This window comes from Silurus meridionalis, chromosome 17 (assembly GCF_014805685.1).
Source record: "Silurus meridionalis isolate SWU-2019-XX chromosome 17, ASM1480568v1, whole genome shotgun sequence".
NCBI lineage: Eukaryota > Metazoa > Chordata > Actinopteri > Siluriformes > Siluridae > Silurus > Silurus meridionalis.
Genome location: NC_060900.1, coordinates 10,178,822 through 10,197,132, shown reverse-complemented (window position 1 = coordinate 10,197,132; position 18,311 = coordinate 10,178,822). Strand labels below are relative to the sequence as shown.

At 36.8% G+C, this 18,311-nt stretch overlaps 2 protein-coding genes across 3 annotated transcripts in view; one reads left to right on the top strand and one right to left on the bottom strand.

Annotated features, from left to right (window-relative positions):
- Nucleotides 1–18,311, top strand: part of ralgps1 (Ral GEF with PH domain and SH3 binding motif 1) — a 106,433-nt gene that overhangs the window by 48,444 nt on the left and 39,678 nt on the right. The gene's annotated exons all lie outside the window — the stretch shown is intronic.
- Nucleotides 3,546–17,382, bottom strand: angptl2b (angiopoietin-like 2b). Its single transcript, XM_046870598.1, has 5 exons — nucleotides 16,590–17,382; nucleotides 11,360–12,258; nucleotides 7,985–8,178; nucleotides 6,685–6,955; nucleotides 3,546–5,141 (listed from the first exon to the last, which is right to left on the bottom strand). The coding sequence occupies exons 2-5, from the start codon at nucleotides 12,219–12,221 to the stop codon at nucleotides 4,942–4,944; spliced, it is 1,527 nt and encodes a 508-aa protein (XP_046726554.1). The 5' UTR covers nucleotides 12,222–12,258; nucleotides 16,590–17,382; the 3' UTR covers nucleotides 3,546–4,941.

Genomic DNA, 18,311 nt, shown 5'->3' with positions numbered 1-18,311 from the left:
TTGTACTCGTTTTTTTAAACCTGGATAATTAACATATTTTTGCTTTATGGAAATCCATGAATCTGCTCGTCAGATTCATTAAAGCCCAAATTCAGTCCACAATTATTGAACTATTCATAAGTTTGACGTATATACATTTTTAAAATAAGTATTCATTGTCCTTGCAAGGGCACTATCTTCATTGCAACCTAAATCCATGATAGTGTGAGTCATGAATTGTGGATTCAGCAGGGTGGTCTATAATTAACCTCACAGCCTTTCATTGATGTCCGTGTAGCAAATGAAACGTTCAGAGTTCATTACAAGGTCTTCCATTCTAGTCTCTTCTTATTCTTCACTGCATGATGTAGATAACATAAATCAGTGTGGGTGTTTTGTCAGCATTTAGAAAATATGGCATGGGGTTTAAATATCGTTAAAATGTCAACAAGGAATTTACCATACAAACAGACCCTTTGTGACTAGCCGCACATACAGAGATGGCACTGTGTGTGTGTGTGTGTGTGTGTGTGTGTGTGTGTGCATGCAAGATGACTAAAATGTCAGGTAAATAATTGGAATTTGGAGAAGAGTTTATATAATTTTCACTTTTTTATGTGCTGAATAATAAAGACACCTGGAATAAATTTTTCAGCCACTCATCAATCACTCAAAAACAAAAAGTCTTGGATGTTATGTGATCATAACATTAACAGTTCATTATCTGCCCTAAAACATCAAACAGTTAAATACCCCAATATAACCTCTCCTCATCTGTGTCATAGATAATGACTACTACACTCAAACCCCCACAACACCTGTCCATGGTATTTTCCCTGCGTGTCTTCAGAAAAGAACTGACAGACATGAACAGATGTTAGAGGGATCTTAGTAAGCAGGGATTTACAGACAAATTATCCTACCATGGGACTTTCGGTGGAGATTAATGGTAACACATCAGATGAATGTCTTTATTGAGTTCATCCAAAACCAACACCCTGCTGTGAAACCACTTTAGCTCATTGAGTCTTACTCATGCTTATTTATTTTAGTCAGCATGGCAGATTCATTATAATGTCTCCAGCTGCTCTGCTCCCATTTGAGCTGAATCAATAGGCTTGTAAAACGTGAATCTTTAGTCAGGCTTTGCTACACACCTTGCTTACATGTCTATAATATTTCATTTCATTTCCTGCTATTGGATTTGCTTTGTTGCATGTCACCGATCTTCCTTTTCATGCTTCAATTTATTTAGAATGGAACTGCCTTTGGTCTAACTGGTATGTGTCTACTGTTTTGATTTAGCATAAGAGTGGTATTTTACTCAGGATTTTTCAGCTTCAGCATTAGGACAGGAAGGGGCTCAGACATTTCAGCACAAGTTTGCACTGCTTTCAGTATTGTGGTGTTGGAATACTCTGAATCCTGTACACTTGAGGCTTTGTATAATTTGTAATAAATATACAATATTTTAGTTATGTATTCATGTGCACACTTTGCAAGATAAATACACAGTTAATGATCTATTGGTAAAAGTCAGGACTTCCATAAAATCCTTAAAAAAAGTTTTTGATTGTTATTTCTTCTATCATATATCAATCAATGGCATATGTCATCTAACATTTTTACTAACTAGTAGTAGCTAAATTTTTGCATTTACAAAGAATAAAAAAGTCACAGAAAGGATCTCATAATTATGACTTACTAACTCATAATTATGTCTTACTAACTCATAATTACGAGTTCCTGATCTCGTAATTATGACTTAATATCTCATTATTATGACTTAATATCTCATAATAATGAGCTTCTGATCTCATAATTATGACTTACTAACTCATAATTATGACTTAGTATTTAACAATAATAATAATAATAATAATAGTTACTGCCCCGTATCTGTTAACTGAAGCAAGACTTACCTTAACTAAATTAATTAGCGAGAGGGGCAGGTCAGCGATGAAATTTCCAGTAGCTAATAAAACTAATATACTGTTATTTTTTATTATGACCAAACAAAACTTCATTCTTGGAGAGGTTTTTCATGCGATATACGATGCCTGTGGTGCCTTTTCTGATCAGGGAAGAATCACACAGCACACAGCATGGCACAAATATTATTCTTTAGTTTAATGCAGATAACAGACAAGTATATACACACACACTGGAACAAATCTGAGCTAAAACTGTTCCTGATTGGGTAAGAAGACATAATAACCGGGGATGTGTGAGCCCAGATAAAGATTTCATGTATACCTTACATACTCACATCGTAAAGATCCTATAGACACTGAACAGATAACAGGGATGTGTTTAGAGAACCAGTGTGAGGACCATCTTCACACTAACATATACAGTCATCAAGCTAAACCATATTATAGCTTCTACATCTCCATTGTTGCGCAATGAGGCGCTTCCGAGCAAAAAATGCAGTAACGTCAGATCCGGTGTTATGCGCTAAAACGTTCCCCAGCAACAGACTGCCCCAACTTATCTCATAATTATGAGATACTAAGTCATAATTATGAGTTAGTACCGTATTTTTCGGACTATAAGCTGCTACTTTTTTCCTACGCTTTGAACCCCACGGCTTAAACAACGAAGCGGCTAATATATGGATTTTTCCTGTTTTTTTTCCGGTTTCACAAACTTCAAGCAAAAAAACTGAGTGACATAACATTAGACAAATGAAATTTCCAAACGGAAACGAAAAAACGCACCTGTGTTCTGAGCAAAAGATAAACTTCCGAGAGAGATAGTTGTGAAAGAAAGGAGGAAGACAGTGAACAATTACTTTCTTGGTAGGCTACAGTTTAGATACAAGCCGTTGTAACGCGTTGAGTCAGGGTGAAGGGAGAGCTCACTAACTCCAGTTGCAACAGAAATCATATAAGCACAGACATGTTTCCAAAACTCATGCTTTTTTATTTTTCTTGGCAACAGCGTTACGGGTTAGTCAAAGAAACTTAGAAATGAGCATCAGAAAATAATGACATATTCCTCGTCTTGCACACATGCAGTAATACTGGAAAAATGCAGTGCCAGGCTATTCCCAAAATACCGCTATGCTCCTAAAGGAAGCGCAACATATTTCACCCATTACACCGTGTGTCTTTCATTAAAGCCTGTGTAAAGTTCATTAGTTTCAGTGTAGGAACCTGCGGCTTATAGACAGGTGTGGCTTATTTATGTTAATAATATAAATATTTGTAAAATTCAGTGGGTGCGGCTTATATTTGGGTGCGCTTTATAGTCTGGAAATTATGGTAAGTCATAATTATGAGATCCTTTATGTGAAATTTATTTTCTTTGTGAATGCAATGCGCTTCCGTAAAATTTCACAGCTAAATATTTGAATATTCTGCAGTTTGATTTCATCTACTAAGCAGAGGGCAAAATACAGTAAGTGTGAGCATCCCCTTATGCTATACCAAGAATAGCCTATATATTGACAACCAAGGTGGATAGACAGTTAAATAATTGTGTGTGTGTGTGTGTGTGTGTGTGTGTGTGTGTGTGTGTGTGTGTGTGTGAATCTGAAAGACATTTACCAATCAGAAAACCTCTTCATATACCTGTACAACAGGCTGTACATTTTTGTTTATTATTGCAAATATTTGGTGATGCAGGTATATTTGTTACACACAAAGTATAAACATTTTTCTCCAAAATTATATACAGGAATATGCTGGGTGTAATTGGTTCCAACATTTAAATTTGTACATTATGTACAATTTTCTGATTATTCAGAAGAAAACCTGGACATGTAGTAAAATGTAAAATAAACAGAAAGAATACATCTACTTGATAGTAACTTAGTACAAACCTCACTGTATATGAAGCTACAGTATATGACCAGGAACTTGGCCAAAACCTTTCATTTCTAATACAGATTTCTTAAACAATTCATATTATTCATATTATTGAATACTGAATTTCAACAGCATTAATACAAAAAAAACTACAAAATAAATGTACCATAATTGTTGCAATATTTTGTTTTTAATTTGTCTTTAAAACTTAAAAAAAAAACTATAAATAAGTACCACATAAATGTCTTATAGGAACTCTTTATTTTCGATAGCACCAGAACGCTTTGCCTGTCTGTTGTTATGTAGCCTTTGTAATTTAGAAGAACTTGTGGATATTAAATCTCACTTTTATAGGTAGCACTGGAAGTCATATTTTTTTTCTCTTTGGCTTTTTATTTCTTTGGCATTTTTGATTGCTAACAGCAATATATACAACAAGACTGTGGCATTAATTGAACATACAGTATATACGGACATAACATTTTCAGCAATTTCAAATTTTCAACAATTCAGATTCAGACAGTTTTCAGCAGACTCATGCTGGTATCAGTCTTCTACTAGCTATACTAATTTTGAACCGTCAGCTAAATTTTTTCTGGATTTGCATATCATCTATGCATACTTTTTCAAGCAAGTGCCCAGTGATTTGCAAACAATGAAATTGATAATATTCCATATATATATATATATATATATATATATATATATATATATATATATATATATATATATATATAATGAACGAGCATAATGTGTATCACTAGATTGTACATCCTGTGTCTTATGTCACATATTTTCTAAAAGCCTAGTACAGCTAATTCCTTGCTGTTTTCTTACATATTTAACATGACAACTCAAAAATAAATGAACGTATTTCATATGAACAGATGTCCAATTATAATGTGTACTAAACAAGAACACATGGTGTTTAAACATTTTAGTTAAACAAAGGCAGAATTATAACAAGTTCCACTAGGAAAGACAAGTGAAATATATGAAAGCCATACAGTTTGGGGAGTTGCCCCTTCATCAACCTAAAGTTTTACCATAAATATAAACATCTCCCTTTTTTTTTTTTGTAGGGTACATTTGAATTAGTGTGAAGGTTGAGGGTTAGTTTTCAGTCTGTTCCTTAGACATTTTATGCCATTCAGTGAAAAGTGTTGGGATTGGGGCGGATCATCATCACCACTTTCTTTAGGGAGTAGGCTCCTCCTCTGAATTCAGCCCAGTACACTCCGTCTTGGTAGCGGCTACGGTAGTGTCCACCTCGATACCACACACCGTTCAGATTGGAATGAGCGCAGGAGTTATACCACCAGCCTCCCTTCTGATAGTGAGCACAGTTACCTGAGAGCAAAATAAAATGCATTCATACTGAATCTACACCAGTGTCCAGCATTGCAATACTAACTGTACATTTGATTACATTTGATGAACATTGAAAAGAGAATTAATGTAATATTTTCAAAAAATGTATTTTAAAAAAGTTGATGACATATAAAGCATGTAAACATTTTACAAAAACACAAATTAAACAACTACACACTTTTTCATGTTCTTTTATGCATCTGACTGTATGCATTGATTTCTACTAGATATACCGTATTTTCTGGACTATAAGCCGCTACTTTTTTCTCACTCTTTGAACCCCGCGGCTTAAACAATGAAGTGGCTAATAAATTGTTGTGAAAGGAAGGAGGAAGACAGTGAACAATGACTTTCTTGGTAGGCTACTGTTTAGATACAAGCCGTGTAACAGGCACTGTCTTTCATTAAAGCCTGTGTAAAGTTCATTAGTTTTAATGTAGACACCTGCAGCTCATAGACAGGTGCGGCTTATTTATGTTCAAAATAAAAATCGTAATAGTCTGGAAATTAAGGTATACTGTGTACATATATACTGAATTTTGCATTTGGGGGGCAAAAAATAATCAGCCATTGCATTTAAACTGCCTAAAATTATGCTGCTCAAACAGCTCAGACCCTCAGCACAGCTCAGCTCAGACTTCACAAGACCTCTATAGATGTGATGTGGTTTTTGGCACCAAGTCTTTAGCAGTAGATCCTTTAAGTCCTGTTTGTTTTGAGGTGAAGCCTCCATGGCTTTAACTTGTTTATCCAATACATCCAATACAGATGCTAAATCAGATTAAGAGCTGGGAATTTGGTTGCAAAGTCATGTTTCTCAAACTATTCCTGAACATTTTGTGTTTCAAGGCAGATTAACCTGGTAAAAGATGCTACTGCCATTAGTAAATGTTGTTGTTATGTAGGAGTTTAGTTAGTCAGCAGCAATGCTTAGGTAAATGGTATGTGTCAAAGTAACATCCACATGAATGCCAGGCCCCAAAATGTTTTAGGGAAAACAATGCCCAGGGCATTATTGACCACTCTGCAGCTACATAGCTCCATATGCAGCAGACTGTGATGCACTGTGGCTTCTGATAGCTTTCAATCATAGTGAGCATTAACTTTTTCAGCACTTTGACTTGTGTATCTTTGTTTTAGAGATGCACTGCCCAAGTCTTTTAGGAAATGTCCACCCTTGTCAAAGTCATTTGGATTCTTATGCTTACTTATTTTTCCTGCTTTGAGATCAGTTTTTACAACAGACTGTTTACTTGCTGCATAGTGTATCCCAACTCTGTACTGGTTATTATTATGTAAACATGACACAGCATTGAGTTAAATTGTTAAAATTGTAACTAGGTAAATCATGGTGTTATTTTTAATGGCTTATTGTGGAACTCATTTAGATGACATTGTTTAATTGGGTTTGCCTCTAGTTTATTTTTAAACACTACTTCAGAAAATTTGCTATTGTTATATCATGTACTATATCACACACATGAACTTATAAATTCAATAAATCATTAAATTCCAGTCCCACCTGTGTAAGCATCATGATCTCTGTCCAGCGTGGTAAACTGCTTGCCATTATGCCAGGTTAGAGAATCACCGGCGTTGCCATGATAACGTCCCACTCGTAGTTTGTAGAAGTCGGCCTCAGGTTCCAGCCTGAAGCTGGCATATTCGGCAAATGTTTTGCGCCCAGCCCAGTCCTCCAGAGTCACGAGGAGCTTGAAAGTGGCCTGATTGGTCAACCAGTAAATATTCTCGAGCCCCAGCCAGTACTCCCCATCTATATTCCCAAAGCCTTGCTGTGAAAGTGAAAAGAGGCAAAAATGAATCTCAGTCAACATCCTACTCTTCAGCATACTGCTTAGTTATTTAATTAAAAGCTTGAGCCATTGTGAAATTGCCCATGATTTTTTGCTTGACTGTTTATGTCTTATTAATCCCTATTTATTATGCATGCGCTATAAAATGCTGGAGAATAGATCACATAGATGTATGAGCTGCAAAACAGTATGCCTTAATACACTAAGTTTTTGCAATATTTCCATGTACAATTTATAAGTATAAAAAACTTAAGGGTAAGGTTCAAAAAAATATAATGCATTCTACATGTATGTTGATGTAAGGATAGCGCGGTTCTAGAGATTTAGCCTCTGCTTCTCTATTTCTTATGCATATGGTTTTTATCAGTCTTCATATGCTTTCAATCAGAGTAAACTCTTTCTGCCTGTGTACACTTGTATTTTGTGTTCCCACTATGATCAGGCATGTCTTACAGACCTGTTTTGTCAGTTATCCTTTGTTAATTCTGTAAGAGATTCAGCTTATATCTTTTAAAATGATCTGTCTGTGAGGTTTACCGTACATTTAACCCATCCCATTGCAAGGCTTGTGACCTTATCCAAGATTTGGTATGGGTTTTTTATGGGTTATTTCCTATTTCTTTTTGTAGATATAATGTTACATATTCAGGTAATGGCTTGCTATTTAGAATGGGTTGAGTTCTGTTTAGCATATGTTCTTTGAAGACCCTCCTCTGATTTACAAAGGTTGGTGAACAACCTCTGGTGCAGATTATCTAAATCAGATCACATAATCAGAAGCTGTTGGTCATGATAGATGGATTCATGTTGGTTATGAGCTGACTAGGCCATAGCGTCAGGAAGCAGCCATAGCTAATCAAAGATCAGATCACTATTTTATTTTTCTGGCATGCAGCAGAAAGTATGAGTAAGCTTTAGTTTTGCGGTGCATTATAAATGATCAGAATCAGAATAAGCTTATCCTTTAAATTGAATTATCCATTAAAATCAAGATATATTTGCTCTCACCTTGTATGTCTCCCAGTTCCTGAAAAAGTTCACTGAGCCATCCATGCGCCTCTGGATAACTGTCCAGCCTCCAGGGTCCTGTTTTTGGTCACACCACACCTGCATCAGCTTGTTGGTGTTTTCAGGCTTCACTAGGTACATGCCGCTGTTGGTATGCCCGTCTTCTAAGGCCTGCAAACAGTCTTTCCAGGGGCCTAAGGTAAAAAGAAATGACTGTGCCATCTGAGAGGGAAATTACTGATATAAAGACTCTTCTTTTGAGTGCTTCATTCATATTCCATATTTTGATTCATAGCCCTCTCCTACAGTGTTCTACCTTTTGAGGAAGCGTTTTACTATTTTTGTGGGATTCCCCTGAGCCCTCATTCCAATTTGGGGATTACTTTAGTATGGGGGCTTAATCCATTTCACTGGGCTGCCCACGGTGATCTACTAAGGCTTATGCCTTTGTTTCCTTTTCTCTTCAGCTGGTAAATCTCTCAACACAACACTGCCATTGATGTTGGCTGCCATTTCTGGCCTTGGGAAATGCCTGCATTCTGGAGGCCAAGCACAACATAAAAGCTGAAGAATGGACTCACTTTAATGCAGTGCAACAGTTGCAATTTGATTAATGCATTTCCTATTACTAAAGCTCCCTAGTCAAGTATAATGGTTTTATGTCGATCTGTCAAAAATGATCCAAGCTCCATATTTTTTAATAAATGATATTTCATTCAAGCTCCTAAAATTGCATCCTCAAGTAAAAAATTCTTTCTTTTGCTCGTTGGTGTAGTAAAAGCTCATGCAACCATAAGCTTTTAGCATTCTCTTCGATTTTAGCAGTTTTTTATTAAAATTAATGTGGTGTTATAACTCAGTTTTAACTTGACACTATACCAAATCTCCATCCAAGGTCCCAAATCATGTCATGTCTCAAATCACTTCATTACTTAATACAGTAAATAGACATTAACAGTAAACAATACTGGTCTAATTTATATATACAGCAACAGACTCTCTGGCTTATAATATTCATTATCATTATTCACTTCATTATTCACATCAAACATCTCAAAACACTGTTTGTACATGTCTTACCCCAACCAAAATGTGTTTTTCCAAAACTTTTATCTTTTGTCTTTTATTATCTTCAGTTCCTTCAGGTTGCTCCCACTTTTTAACAAAGACCCCACAAGCTAGATATCAGTGGTAAATATAAATGTTCTTTGCCTGTTCATATGTGTGGAAGAAGGTCAGCATTAGCTGAGTATTATTTTAGTTAACTTGTCCTGTTAGTATTTATAAAAACAAATGTAAGTAGATTGTTTTGTTTGCTGGTTTAATATCCTGGAGCCTGCTAGACTTTTTCACAAACCTGTGCATCAGCATTTTTTTAACTTTACTCCTGGAATCCTCCTCCCCTGTTTAATTGGCTGTGGAGTATTTTCCAGCATGGCCTGGTTGCCACAACAGACTTTTTTTAAAAAAATGTGCAATTAAAAAATAGATATATTTAAATAGATAGAAATATATAATTACCGATTTCCACATTCAATATTTTAGTTGTTCTTTTGCACATTTTAGTATAACTATTTAGTTTAGACTTATTTCATGTTAATGCATCCAATATGGTTTAAAATTTTACTTTATTATTATTATTTTTTTAAATCCAAATAGCTTTAGGTGTCTACCATTGGTAAGGAAACAAATGGCTGCATTTTCTAACCTTTCTACACTTTCCCTAACATTTGGTATCTGTAACTATCTAACAATTAAGGTTTATTTTTATTGCCTAGACATAAAGTCACAGAAATTCATATGTAGTACTGTAGGTAGGCAATACTGGTCAGAAAATACTATTTGTATTCCTAAACAAACCTTTCCTTACTGTCATCTTATCATTATAAACCAGGTTACACTGCTTCTCATATATAGCCACCTATAGGCAAAATACATATACCCATTAATGTCATGTGACACTAAAATGTGATTCTGTAAATATCTCACCTTTCGCACCACGACACTTTACACCACACCATTCCGCACACAGACACTTTATGGACACTTTACACCACACCATTCCGCACACAGACACTTTATGGACACTTTACACCACACCATACCGCACACGGACACTTTATGGACACTTTACACCACACCATTCCGCACACAGACACTTTATGGACACTTTACACCACACCATTCCGCACACAGACACTTTATGGACACTTTACACCACACCATACACACGGACACTTTATGGACACTTTACACCACACCAAACCGCACACAGACACTTTATGGACACTTTACACCACACCATACCGCACACGGATACTTTATGGACAATCTAAACCACCTTAAATTGTTTATTGTTTACTGTTTCACTGTTTACTGCCATAAGCATTTTTGTGTATACATCTTTTCTTTCATATATATATATATATATATATATATATATATATATATATATATATATATATATATATATATATATATAATATATCTTTATATATTCTTATATTTTATTTTATATAGTTTTTATACTTTATTTATCAGTCTTCTTTTTCTTTGAATTATTTTCTCCCGTCCTATTCCCTCATGCCGGATCGTAATCGTAATAAGCATTTCACTGCATGTCCCCTGCATGTACCCTGTATGTATGTATATGTGACAAATAAAATTGGATTTGATTTGATTTCTAAAACATGATGGAGAAACTACAGATCCATTTAGATATTTTACTTCAGAGTTAATTTAAAAATACACAAACTAATTCTGCAGATTAACAAATGCCTAAAATTCTGATTGTTAATTGTAGGCAGACTCTGCAACACTGAACTGATACAAAGGCTGCACTATATTACAAAGACTGTTGTGTAAACAAAAGTAAAGTGCAGACAGATGTGCAGGTTGAACAACGTACGCCGCCACTGCCTTTTTTTCAGGTTTAAACAGGTTTTGTGTGGCTTGTTGACAAGTCTGTTAAAGTGCATCTTTGTATAATAAATTAGCAAAATGACTAGAAGGATTAGTGAATTTGCTATTTAGTTTATTTATTTATTTATTTATTTATTTTGGTTTAGTTTTGGGATTGCTGTTTGACTATTGCATGGCTTTGGGTGGAATGATTGTCTTTTTTACTGCTCTAGTACTTTTTAGAAAATTGTTACCAGGTTCCTTAGGTTTACCAGTTGTAGTACAACCTTTGGGATCATGATACTGTATTACTAGAAATTACATTTCATCTCCAGAATGTTCAGCAGACTGAAATAATTTTTGGTCACCCATAGTTATCTTTTTGTGGTTCATACTGGAAAGTCTCTAAACAGTGCAAATGTCTAATGACCCCACTATTATAAATATAGATTAAGAGTAAAAACTGGAACTCACCAGAGGGCTTGTTGGTTGTAGAAGGGCTATGAGTTCCACCTGGCATGGTAGGTAATGGAGGTGGTGGCACTTTAAGGTTTTGATCACTCTGGATCTCATTGGTCATCTGGTTGTTGCGGTTATACACAGGTGGTTGGTATGGCTTGTTATTAGGTGTAGAAGGCTTGGGTTGAGGTTGTGGCTGGGGTTGGGGTTGGGGCAGTGGTCTAGGTGCCACCACTTGAGGCGCCTTCTGACATTGTACCTCAAGTAAAGCAATGAGAGCAGACTGATTGTTTGCCAGCGATGACAAATGCTGGTACTTATGTTCCAAATCTTTGTAGCGGTTAGAAAGTTGCAGCAACTCTGATGTCTGGTTCAAAATCTTGTTCTCTAGTTGAGAAAGCTCCAATGCATTGTCTCGCTTGCGAATGATCTCATGGAGAAGCTGCATATAGAGCTGTGTCACGCGTGAGTTCATGTTGCGTGATTCTTTGCGCAAGAGTTTCACCTCATTGACAATGCCACCATCTACTTCCACAAGCTGCTGTAGAGTCTCAATCTGCCTTTTCTGCTTGTGGAGCTCAGTGTTAACAAGTTCCAGCTCCTGTTTATTTACCCGGTTTTCCAGTACAGCCTCAGGCTCTTTTGAATTCACGCAGATAGCACCTGTGACCTTCTGCTGGGGAACAATAAAAGTATAGGAGCACTTGTCCTGATCAGGGACTTCCGGGGCTCGGCGGGTGCGTGAACCTGAAAGGAAACCAGGCTCTGGGCTTTCATCGCTGCTGTCAAACTCTTGAACTCCAGTGCTGCCTTCCAGTAAGGGGAAGAGGTCACACCCCAGGAGCAAAACCATTAAGACCAGTGCAGGGACTTCCATGGTAACACCAACACACCTCTAATTGTGGTGTGAGCTCCTGTCAAAGATAAGGGGGAGTGTAAGAGGTAAGGGGATGGAATTCAAGAGAAAGGGCAGTTTAAAGAGGAAGAGGAAAAACCTATAAAACAGTCAGAAACAAGAATTTTCCCCATGTGAAATGCCAGTACATATCACTAAGCTCCACAGCTGGCACCAAACTTTACATTCTTTAAAGTCTTTAGTAAACTTGTACTTGGATACAATCATTTGAATAATTTGTTAGATCATTTCACAGCATGTTTTCCAGCTCGACTTGTCTATGCATGCTTCTTTAATCCATACAATGCATACTAATCTGATCCAGATGGACAATGTGCCACTTTTGCCTGTTGACTAAGATGGTTGACTTCAGGCTACTTCTGTTTTAATGCCATCTTAGGCGCTCCTCAGACCACAATGATGGGTTACATTTTGACAGGAAGGTAGCTCAGACATGTTCCTATACAACTGGTTGGGGAAAAAGTGAGAAGTGTAGTTGGAAAGTATTGGTTTGTTTTTAGGATTTTGGTTTGTCATTTGACCTTAGTGTGGAAAGTGTTTTGCAGATTCCAAACTGAAACCACATTCTTTAAAGCTACAGATAAGACAGATTATGATCAGTGTTTGAGGTTCAGCATTTGTTGACTTTACAGTGGGTCATTAGATTAGGCAGATAACATGGTCTGTGTAACTATAATACATAAAAGTCCTCCACATCCTTAAAGCAGTCTGTCCCTGTCATCTTGTTCTACAGAAAGCGGCCCACACACTGCAACAGATAGACTCTGAATCTAGTTGCTAAGTGATTGGAGACTGTTTTTGAATGATGTCATGAGAATTTGTTTGTATAGATGTCCTGGCATTGTTCTGATCTGGCAATCTGCCACACCAATAAGTGTTTGCAGAAGCCAACTCTTATTTTTGACTTTAGGCCTTAACCTCACAAGGAGTGGAAAGTCTGATGCAGTCTGCAGTTCAGACCAGATCACACTTTGTGACACTTTGATGAAAAGTACAGATGTTGTTACCTATGATTTCCAACCAATCCTTGCAGTAATCAGTAATCTGTGATCTAGTCTGTCACTGACTGTTTTGCGCTGGCAGTTTAAGTTTATCAACATTTTTAACTTGACTTGACAATGGTTTCTTATTATGAACCTAGACACATGAATGGGATGGAATGAAATTCTTCTAAGAAGGAAACCTTGTGTTGGGGATTTTAATGTAAAGCTGCTTGTGGATAAAGATACAGAATAATGCTCAACCACACATAACTTTCTATTCACATGTACCTGTGGACATGAGGTAAAGCTAGGTAATTTAAATATTGACAATATTCACTATCTAAGAGTTTTTGTTCTCTTTTGTAAATAGGATATTTTAATATTTTCAACTACTCAGTATTTTTTTCCAAATATTTTATAGTGGTTGTTTATTGAATGCTGTGTACACTTGAGCTGGAAATATAAAGTATCTGTTAAAATGTTTTCTCATGTTCCCTAGTCTTGTAATCAAGACCACCATTCATATTTTTTCTGATCAAAAGACAGACAGATTTGACCTTAGGCTCTGTTTGGAATCCTTTGAGAGAAAGATGGGAGTGTTCAAAGTGCTTTGTCTTTGCAAAATCTTCATAAAACCAGGAGTACAGCCAGCATCATCCATGTACTCCATGTTAAAAAGTAGAAAAAAGGTTAGTATAAAATATGACTACAGATGATTGGGTTGCGAAAACACATCTGGATAAAAACAGAAAAAGGATAAAAGACAGATGTGTAATTGTAGTGATAACCAAGATTGAGGTTGGGATGATATCTAGTGTTGCATGGAAAGTGCACATGCATGATCTAGGGAAATTGTCATGAGTCTAGTTATTCATCAACTCGTCTTAATAAAATCGGACCAGTGCTATATACCAGTCTCACAATAAAAAATAAAAAAAACAGAATTCTCCACAGTCCCTCCCCTTTTCTGTAAAACAATTCTAGCTAGAACAACCATGATCTCATCCGTTTTTCCACTTTTGTGCTTAAAAGAAAAAAAAATATGGCATTCCTTTGCGGGAAGTCTATTTCTCAGGGGGCACATGGAGGAAATCCCTGACAGCAGTTGTAATAGATGCATAATAATAGGTTGAACACTCAACTGGAGGGGACTGGAGGAAAGTGTTACTTGACCAATGAGATCTCCCATAGCAGTTAGTGCCAGCCTGGAGGCAATGCTTGTGTGTAACTGTAAATCAGTTGTGGTTTTTCTCTGAGTTGAATATGTGTGGATTCATGTTTGCTTTGAGGAACATGATTTCTATGTGTGTGGTTTGTGTTTATGTAGAAATCTTTATAAACTGTTTGTAAACCCACAACTGTGGAAACACAACCGAATGAAATAAATCGAGTGTGTGTGTGTGTGTGTGTGTGTGTGTGTGTGTGTGTGTGTGTGTGTCTCCGGGTTTGTGTGTCTTCGTGCACAGTGATAAGCAGTGTTCCGAATTGTGGAGGGAAACATAAATAAATAAATAAAAAAAAAAAATAAAAAAAATATACTAGGGCAGATGTAACTGTATACTTGGTACTTTGACACACACAAAGCAGGTCAGAGTGTGATGGTTTCTTTTTATCAGTCTACAGTAACCAGTGACTACATACTGCACATTCTATTAAGGCTTATTAAGGCATTCTATTAAGGCTTAAATTTAAAATCGTATATATTTTATAGTTAGTAAAGCAATAAAAAAAAACATGGCTTAGTGTTTTTGTATCAAAAGAAACCTTTCAGTTTAACTTTTAAATCTTGGTCTCAGGAGAGTACATAGAACAAGCAGTGGACTGAAAAAAATTCCATTAGTTCACCCTGAGGTGTCTGTGCAGCTGTGTTTCAGTTGCTAATTAGAGGGTGAGTGGGCATAACTACTAGTTTTTTCTTTCTTTTTTTTCTTTTTCTTTCTTTCTTTCTTTCTTTCTTTCTTTCTTTCTTTCTTTCTTTCTTTCTTTCTTTCTTCCTTTCTTCCTTTCTTTCTTTCTTTCTTTCTTTCTTCCTTCCTTCCTTCCTTCCTTCCTTCTCACAATTTTTCCCTCTCATTTAAACCTAAGCATGGCATTCCATAAATGCCTCCTTGCTCATTAGAGCAAACTGACATCTCCTTCCTTCCAACAAAAACTTGTAGTAGCTGATGAGACTCAAACCCCTGAATCAGTGATCTCATGCTGTTACCTTCACACACATTTGCTCTCAGGTGCAGTGTAAAAATTCAACTGCACTAATCAGCCATAAACATGCTTTTTTTTAGCTTAACAAGTATGCCATTAAATTAGCAGAGATGGACAAAATGAGCATGTATTCTGTTTTATTTCATACCTGCTTTAATAAGAGTGTTGTCTTCAATTTATCTTGTGCGACTGTAACGACTGAATATATCACTTGCACTTGTAGTTCTGCTCTGACACGTATGCAAGTGACAGGATGCTGTTTTTTGATAAGCCACAGTGACCTCCTAAAACCCTCTTATCCAAACAGAGCCCTGGCAAAGTGTACAAAGCTTGATTCAGTAATCGTCCCCCTGCACCCCACCTTGGTCTCTCCAGCACTGCAGCTAGACATAGCTTCCTGAGGGATAAAACAGTCCCTCGCAGCACCTTTATCCTGTTCTGGTTTATAACTATGCAGCATTAGAACTGCATTCTCTCAGGACCTCCATCATAATCACTTATTTATCTTGATCTGTGTTGAGTACTCATATCAAATCATTTGACACTGTTTTCTGCATCAGTGGATGCTTTTGTTCCCTCTCTTTTAATTTCTTTCACTGATTATGCTGTTGAGGATACAAGACACACTGGAGGGCACTATTAGGAGTACTGTCTGTATATATCTATTTTGTTGTGTGTTTGGGGGAATTGGTGGGTGTTGGTCTTCAAGAATTTAAGGTTAAGGGTGAAGGTTAGATTTAAGTATAGCGTACTATATCCAGACATTTGTATGCAGATCTCTGATTAAAAAAAAATCTGTGTATTCCTAGACTCTTTTACTGCACATCTGACCTAGATCTTTCAACCAGGTCATCTGAAACCTTAGGTTTGTATCTGAACACAGAAGAGTATAACCCTAAAATTTGGTGGGTGGGTTGTCCTGTGTATTTAACTGAGTTCCAGCATTCAGTCGCTCCTTATAGGAGGACAAAGTTTAAAAATAATTTAAAGAAGTGTTCATACTCGGTTATATTCGGTTTGGGTAAATACCATGCAATTGGAATATTTATTTTATTATTATTTTTTTTTTATGTGGCAAAATTACATGGTTGTGACTTGTGACCCCATTATCATTTGCAGAGAATGAAGCAAATGGTAGTCTTACCAGATAATTTCACCCCTCCTCAGCAGTAGTGCTTCAGTATCCTGCAGTCGTTTTAAGGAAGATTTACAATGTCTCTCCGTTAGTCATTACAGCTTGTGATGGCTCTAGAATCCCCCTCACCCTCTCTCCTCTCCCGAGCTCTCTGTGTATATTCGGTGTGTAAATCTCCTGCTGTTTGTGGATATGTGTCCTATATTTTAGTGTAGTGAGGTTGCTTTTGCCAAGCCTCCAATTAATCAGATTTTGTGTGTTTGGAGACTCTATGGCTGTGAAATCCCTAAACACACTAAAATCCGCTTGAAGACTTCAAAATTGATTGAATAAGACAAATAACCTGTGGGATGTGCAAAGTCCTGTGCAATGGAAATGAAAATATGAACCGGTGGCCTTTGAATTAGATCCAAAAAAATCTTGGTTGCAAGAGAATTTGAGCTTTACAGAAGTCCTTGTTTTGTAAATAGATCCTCTAATGTGGGATCCCAAAGGAACCCGGAGCTGTCCGGGAACAGAGGATGCCTTCCAAAGAGAAAAGAATTAGAAAAGACAGTCGGTTTAGATATTCTCCAGGCTTTCCGTAGCAGAGAAGAGCAGCTGCTTGAAGTTCCTCAACGCTTTGAGGAGACATGAGAATCACCCAGGGTCAGCTAGTCGGTGCCTGAGAGAGTAAGAGTATGTGCTGTCACTTTCTCTCAGATAAATGAATCACCTCTGTCATTCCATTGAACATAAGCTCTTTATGTGTATCTCTCTGCCCTAAATGAAAAACTGTTCTCCTACAATGTCTCAACAAACACTAATGTTTGATAGCACCGCCCCTTCTCCTTTGTGTCCCGCCTCTTGGCACAACAGCATCTATGATACAAATCCCCCACCCATCTAGTCTGTCTCACTCTCTCACTCTCTCTTACCCTCTCTCTCTCTCTCTCTCTCTCTCTCTTTCTCTCTCTCACACACACACACACACACACACACATGCACAAACAACCCCTCACCTCTATTCTCTCTATGGTTATTCTTGTACTGTTGGCTGTCAGCTGTAAATGCTGAACACATTTCAAAACCTCTTCATCTCAAGTCACAGTGACAAGATTAGTGTTGGTCAGGAACATGAAGACAGTTTTGTAGTGGCAGGAAAATAAACTGGATTAATAGTATTATTATTATTAGGCTTGTTAGCTGGCTAAAATTGTACATTGAAAATGTAATCAAAACTTAAAGCCTGGTTTGACTATATCATACCTTTCATACAAGATTCATGTTTTGGTTTGTTTTTTTTACTAGTAGGCTTTTCTCCCCCACAGAGTTACATTTCAATCAATTGAGATAATGAGTGCTGCATATATATATGAATATACCAAATACTGATGTATATACCAAATTCTTTAGTTAAAATTTTAGTGTTGTGAAAGAGTTAAGGAGCTTTAGGAAGCCAGCCCATAAATCTTGCAGAGTCTCTGCTGGTGCTGTTAAAAGCTTTAATTCTCAAAAACAGGCAGTGAGTTGTAGGGTATTTACAAGCAGCCCCCCCATCCCCCACCCTGTCTGAACAGACCCACTCATAAAGAGACTTACTCATTAGATGTTCCCCAAGCAGACACGCTTGATGGAAACATTCTTTTTATGCGTACAATGATATCGGCTGACCTCAACACTTTTTTTTTAATCTGACGAGTGCATTTCCTAGCACTGCAGCAGTCTTATAATGGAAAACTTGACAGGAGT